The 7534-nt window shown below is 31.4% G+C and overlaps 1 protein-coding gene across 1 annotated transcript in view; it reads left to right on the top strand.

Moving 5' to 3' along the window:
- Positions 1 to 6775: 6775 nt before the first annotated feature.
- LOC105620677 (protein rhomboid) overlaps positions 6776 to 7534 on the top strand; it is a 13362-nt gene continuing 12603 nt past the window's right edge. The window contains exon 1 of the mRNA XM_012202167.1: positions 6776 to 7030. Within this exon, the coding sequence (XP_012057557.1) occupies positions 6776 to 7030 (255 nt within the window). The remainder of the gene's footprint in view (positions 7031 to 7534) is intronic.

Genomic DNA, 7534 nt, shown 5'->3' with positions numbered 1-7534 from the left:
ACACACACACACACACACACACACACACACACACACACACACACACACACACACACACACACACACACACACACACATATATATATATATACTTAATTATATAAGATTTTGAAGAAATCATCTGGGATAATTCCGGTACATAGGCCGTACCTATCAAAAACTTAATTTATTAAGTATTATTTATTATGTTTAAAATAAACGAACTAAATCAGTAAAAATTTTGTATTGTCTACTATTATGAAAAAAATATTAGAAATCTGAAATATTTTGTATTAAAAAATAAACTTTTTTAAATCCTTGCATTTTTGCCGTATATCCCATAAGAGTGGGATATATGACTACTCATAGGGGAAGGGGGGGCTTGTATGTATGACTCATGAAAAATTTATAAATAATATATATAAATGTGATGTATGTATATAAAAAACGACACAATAATTTATAAAATACGTTATTAAGGAAAAAAAAGTGTTATTAAGAAATAAGAAAAAAATGATAAATATGTATATGAAGTAATAACTAATAATTACAATCTTCCCACATGTATTACAAATGTTATGACATGAGGTACATATTTCATGTAATGCGTTTATTGCATTTAATGCACTGAATTTAATCTACGGACTTTGACTTTATGCTTTGGGCATAAATCCCGCTCGCTAAAAATGCCGTATATCCCAAATTGATAGGATATACAAGACAACATACTAAATAAAGAATACAAAAACAAAGTATTTGTATTTTGTTATAAAAAACATACTTTACTATTTCTCTATATTTATGTATCACAAAATAATCACTAAATCTTTTGCACATAATTTTATGTAGATTATAATTTATGATGATGCTATTTAACACAGTGACAAATCGATTCAACTCACAATAATTTCATTAATATTAACAATAAGAAACTGAAATCGTAACACTATACTAATATAACATAAAGGCATGTAAAGAGAGTAATTGCGAGAAAATTATCCCCATTCCTTCTATTTTTTCTGACTTCTGCGGCGTAAATCCCAGCGCGACGTATTTGCCGAAGTTACCCTATAAGTTTATCGCCACGATGGCTATCTCATAAAATGTAAAACGAATCAGGATTTTATATTTCAAGTGTAAAAGTTTGTAATACATATAATTATCTAGTTAATGTGTAATTTTATTCTATGTTGCATCTCCACGTAATACCGTGACGTAAATTTAACGAAATGGCGGAAGCATAGACCAACGCAAACATCCACAATGGAGAACAAAGAGTTAATGCCATTGTGCTAGATCAACAATCTATGTCCACGTTCGCGTAGAATTGATATTTCTGAATTATACGGCGGCGAATCGCCATTTACGATGGCGTCGTTCTCGCGGCATGCCCATTCCGCCGTAGCACGAAATACGGCCGCCGTAGATTTTACGAATGCACGCACGCATGCACGCATGTTCGTTCGCTTATTCGCCACACGCGTGCAATGCAACCAGCTAACCGCGAACGAACGTTCATTGATCTGCGGTCGAAAATGCACCATGCGCTTCCGCTTCCGTGCGGCTTCTCTCTGCGCTTTCGGCTCGTTTGTGCCCTTCCTGAATAACAGGCGAATAATCTTCGCCAAAAGCCTCAAAGGCGAATACAAATAATACATTTCATGCACAAGAATGTTTATATCGAGAACCGATTGTACCGTTTGAAATATAAAAACGATATCCTTTAATTAAATTCTTCTTCCTTGTTTGTAAAAATAGCAGTCGTATAAACAAGATTAAAATCTAATAAAAAGAATAATAATTTATAAGATTCATTTCAGATATGAGATTGTAAAGTCTTATAAATTGTGGGTTTAATCCATTTTTGCTTGGAATATTTTACATAGTAAAAACATTTTGTATTTAATATAATGTAATTATTGGAATATTTTGTGTTAAATTGATATTCGATACTTATTAGATTAAAATAATAGAATTTATGAGTAAGTGAACAAATAACATAAAAATAATGTTTTTTAAAACGTAAATTCTAAAATAAATGAATTAATAAATAAAATATATTTTAAATGTTAATTTTAACGAAAAAATAATTGCTTATAAATTGCGTCAATATTATGTTTTTTTGTGTAATTAATTTTAATTAATTTAATTTTTACAATTTTTGTGTTACTTTTTAACATATTCCTCTTGTATTACATCAATATAAAAGTGGATTGTTTAATGAAATGTGTTAAATTTAACACAAATTTTTCAACTATATAAAAAGAAAATTACAAAAAAGTAAAAATATGAACCTTAAAATTCATGCGCTGGGACGTGACTTTAATATTTTCGAGAGAAATATGAAAATATTGTAGACATGCATAATAATATTGTAGACATACACAATTTCGTTATCGTTTCATTAATGAAATCTTCTATTATTCTATTATTAAATGAAAGAAGGGGTAATTTAGGTTTTAATTATACAATATTTAATAAGGAATTATGAACAAACTTTCTGACATCGCACAACGATATTACCACAAATTTAGATTCATACTTATTATCACTTGGGTAACTACAGAAAAAACATGCGCGCGAGTTAACTAGAAATTACAGCTTTTTGCATGGGTGAGTTAATCCAAGACAATAATGCGAAGAGCTAATAATACCCTTGCCAGAAGCGGCACCGAGTATAATGCAGTTGGCTCGAGCACGACTCTGCCTCACAGAAGAAAAGAAGATATAGATCGAGAAAAGATGATACGACTATCATCTTGTACTAAAAATTTTGTGCACAATCTTATAATGAAGAGAATACAAAATTAAAAATAAGAGAATAGTTTCCAGAAATCTAATTTAGAAAAAAATATTTAAAAGGAAAAGAAAGATTATCCTTGTCCTATATTTTAATTATTTTATGTATTTTATAAGTGAGGATTATTTAAATGAGTTAACACGAGCTAAAATTGAACTCAAAGTACAGAGAGTGCTATATGAAAAAGCAATGGGGTCTCAAAAGGAACATTCTAAAGTTAATAAGCGCCAACGAGCTTGCAGGCATTTATGGTGCGACGCGAACTACGTGAATACAGTTATGCATTATTCGCTCGACATCGTGCATAGACATTACGCGTGCATTTGGAATTGCGGTACACTGGCAAATGAATCTGTTCGAGAGATAGAGAAATGAAGTGGTACTGATAGAAGAGACAGATAAGAACAATATGTTTGTCGACCGGGCCACCACGAAAAGCGGAAGGTGAGAGAACTTGTGGCTCCTTCTGCTTTTCTGTTGGCTCGCTTCTCATGATCTCTTTGTTCGACCGTCAACGCTCTTTGTTCGGTTCGTGTTTTCGGGTCACCCTAGAATTTGCCGCTGAATTGTTGGCTCGCCGAGTTTCAGCCCCGGTGTGCCACACCGCGAAACTGGCGGATACCCACGAAAACCAGCGATTTCGGTGTGATGCTATTCTCCCCGTTGGTGCCCCGCTTTTCGCCCGTTTTGGTCTAGAACGCGTGAGATCGAGTTTTAAGCCGGTCAGGCTATAGGAGTAGTTGACTAGGTGGCTTTAGTTTGATTGTGGAATATAGTTCCGAAGAATTAAATCTGACAAATACGAGCTCTGTAATTCCAAATATTCTCTTTATGTATCACAGTTTCACAAACATGAACATATTCTATTTTTGTATTATTGTTATAATTGCAATTATAACATAAAGTTTATTTGAATTATTTAGAATTATGTCGAAAAGAATGAAAATTAGATATATTGTAGTGTTAAATATTTATGTTTGTTATTCAAAATAATTTCTCATGTTTTGCATTCGCATGCAAAAAGTTACAACTATCCAGAATCTAATATATGCGAATGATCTGAAATCGTTGGTGGACTGGAAACTGATTATCGAACAATGAAATGGGCTGTTAATAATAAAAGAATTAGCTTTTAAATCGCCATCTAATAAAGCGTTGATGAAATAATGTTAGCGTGAAATGAATCAATGTTCAAGTGCGAAATCACGCTGTTGTATAATTGTATAATTGTGACCAATCATATACAGAAACGTTCATAGGTATTATATAGCTGATATCGTGTTTCAATAGTGTTTTTATTCGATTATCTTTTATGTTTCGATTAATTCGATTATTTTTTATGACCCGCTTCTTAATTTAAGGAAGCAAGTCCTAACAAGTCGAAACAGAACGTAGTGGCAACTATTAGTAGCTTGGTCCATATCTTTTGACGAAATTTCTTTTGACATTTAACAATTATGAGAAGATTCCAATGTGTGATTCGAATTATTTTATTGTTAATGATGATTCAACTGCATTGCGAAATTTTGCCGCACAATTTCCAATATCACAAAAAATGCATATAAAACATTCGGATGATATAATAATCAGTTTGGAAGACACGGATTACGTTCTGCCATCAGTGCCACTGCATGTAATTGATGCATCACGACATAAACCTCAACCATCAAGTAAATTGCATAGACATCAAGGACGATGTGATCGATTTGGATTTCAGAATTATGTTATCTATATTTGGAGTTCAGAATTATATGCGGATCCTATTCCGTATATAATTGAAGTATCACGACGCAAGTTATCACTATTATCAAGCAAATTGCGTAGACATCAAGCATATTTGAATGACGCGATCATATATCTGGATAATTTAAAACGAGTTATATATAATCGGTTGTATGTAATCGTTTTTTTGTCTTACAAACCTCAGTCAGAATGGAAACTGTCTTCGAATGTCTCAGAAGAACATTTATACGATGCATCAGACAAATATTAAGATGAAGTACAAGAAGAACATACCGTAGATTTGGATTCAATATTTCTTTCTATCTATGTTGAATCTGCACATTCATCTCGAAAATGCATAATTTGTTAAAATTCACAAATATTGAAAGTATAAGTACCAAAATTTTTGTTACACAATGACTACAAACAATCGAAATTATGAAAAAACTGAAACGATTATCAAGTATCCTCAGGAGACAGAATTAATAGACAATCATTGTAAACTGACTTAATCATTTCGAGAATAACAACATTACTGAAATAAAAGAAAATTGTAATCAACTGTAATGTTTACATGGACAACTATTAAAATATCTATAACATATTGCATGAATGATTTGAAGTATCTATGCTATAAAGAAGAATAATCATGATAATCATCACGAATTGTTTATCTAGAAAATTAATTAATGGTCACTGTAGAGAGAGAGACACACACACAGTGATATTATGTATATTACAGAAGTAACAATAAATTAGTCGAGCTAATTGTGTTAATATATATTACACGCGCACACACACACACACACACACACACACACACATTAATGTGTTATATTTTTGAAATATGTTATATAATAATAAATAGTAATGTTGATTATTATATAAATTAAATTTAAATTTTGCCATTTCTGTAATAAAAAAATTATGTTATTATTGTTGAATCTATATTTATAATTTTTTACGTTTCTCTGGCGTCATCAAAGTTAAACAGTGAGGTCTTATAATAATAGTTTGATAATAGAAATTATCTTTATTTAATAATTAGACTACCTTAATTTTATATAATTTAGATTTTCCTTTTTGATCTTTTTTGTTAAAACTGCTCAATTCTTTTAACTGCTTTATTCCGTTTACGAGTCACTTTATACATGATAAATTCTAAATACGAAGTATCGTTTCAAAATTAACCTCTGCCTATACGTAACGTATGCAGGCGTACAAATTGCGCCGTTCTGCAAATTGCTTCACGAAACACGTCTTTCGCGCCATTATAGGATTTGCGGCTGAATTATAGAGGCAGGCTTCCACATGGGAGAGGCCGACGAAAGCTGACGATATCTGCGAACTAAGCTACCAAAAGGCTGACTTCATTGCAGTGGTGAGAGCCAGAAGCGTTACTAGGATTGTAGAACTACGTGTAATGGCTCAATGATTATCGTTACATGAAAAAGAAAATTTATAAATATCTCTCCTCATAAAGTTATGATTGAAGTCTTATTTCGGCTTCCGTTTTTTCTCTCTCTTTCTCTCTCTTTTATCTTCAGATAAAAAACACATGTAATATACTTTCTTGATTTTATTACACACACGAACATTCTCTAACATACAAGACATAAAATTATTAAATAAAAACTATATACGTTAAATCAGATTCTTTATATTGCAACATATAATCTCATCTCTTTTTTAGAGAAGTTTTGTAAATTCTATAATTTTGATTGAATATGCGCGCGCGCGTGTGTGTGTGTGTGTGTGTGTGTGTGTGTGTTTATATATTACATTATATTATCAACAATAAGATAGAACAAGACCGTTATATAAATAAATCATCCAAGTAACCTTAAACACATTGAAAAACATAGGTATAATAGAAGCAGGGGATAAAAAATTTCAATCTATCAGAAACCTTGTATTTTAATATTCATAGTTATTCTTTTATTTCCTGTTGCTTGTGCTTTTCATTATGTTTAAGGTTTAAGAGAAACTCCAAATATTGTCAAAGTTAAATGTTAGAATAATATTTCTATATGTATTTTAAATACAAATACATTTATTTTAGATATATTACAAATAGCTTTCTTATTAGAAAGCTTTCAAATAAATCATTAGACAAGCATTTAAATCTAAATTATCTCATTGTATTTTGTTTAATAATGCGTTGTGTATTGCACATTCCACTTAAAATATATTTTTCTTAATGTATACATTTATCTAAAGTGTACTATTTTGCGGTAATAATCGTAATTCTTTCTGTTCGTTTAAGATACTAAAATGGACGCCGAGGCAGCGTTGCTGGAAAACTCGCCGACTTTGTCGACGATATCGTCGGATTCTACGGATGCGACATACTCGGGACCCGGCTCGCCCTATTCCCCGGAATCACCGATCATCGTCACGTCCTCCTATAAAAAAATACGTGATGATGAAGTCACGCCCAGACCAACGCTCAGATATCCACTGCCATCCAGGAAGCCGAGCTTCCGGATACGACCGCCCTACCTCATGATCTGTATCAGCATCATCGAGGTGAGTGAATGTTAAATGTAAAATAGCTACATGATTACCATTTTAATTACTACTTGGAACGTTGTTATATAGGTAATTGTAACAGTCTACCTTAATTATAATTATAAAAGAACAATTATCTCTTTGAAAGTCACAAAAGAAATAAACTATATTATAAACTATATTTTTATTTTAGTATATTATTAATAAAATTTGCGATTTTAGTTTTGTGATTATGTAAGCGTTAGGTATTTAGCGTTTTTTATATTTAGCGTCAGATAAAGTAGTAGTATTAGAAGATAGATTCGCATAAAAAATGCAGTAACTAAATCAAAATCATCATCTACATTTTCTCATTGCAATATATTTTTTAAAATTATCTCCTAATACATATATATAGTATATATATATATATATATATATATATATATATATATATAGTAGAGAGAGAGAGAGAGAGAGAGAGAGAGAGAGAGAGAAGAGAGAGAGAGAGAGAGTGAGTACGTCGTACTACGTACGTCGTAC

Source organism: Atta cephalotes (assembly GCF_000143395.1).
Source record: "Atta cephalotes unplaced genomic scaffold scaffold00028, whole genome shotgun sequence".
NCBI classification, from domain to species: domain Eukaryota; kingdom Metazoa; phylum Arthropoda; class Insecta; order Hymenoptera; family Formicidae; genus Atta; species Atta cephalotes.
This window is presented reverse-complemented; position numbering and strand designations above follow the sequence as displayed.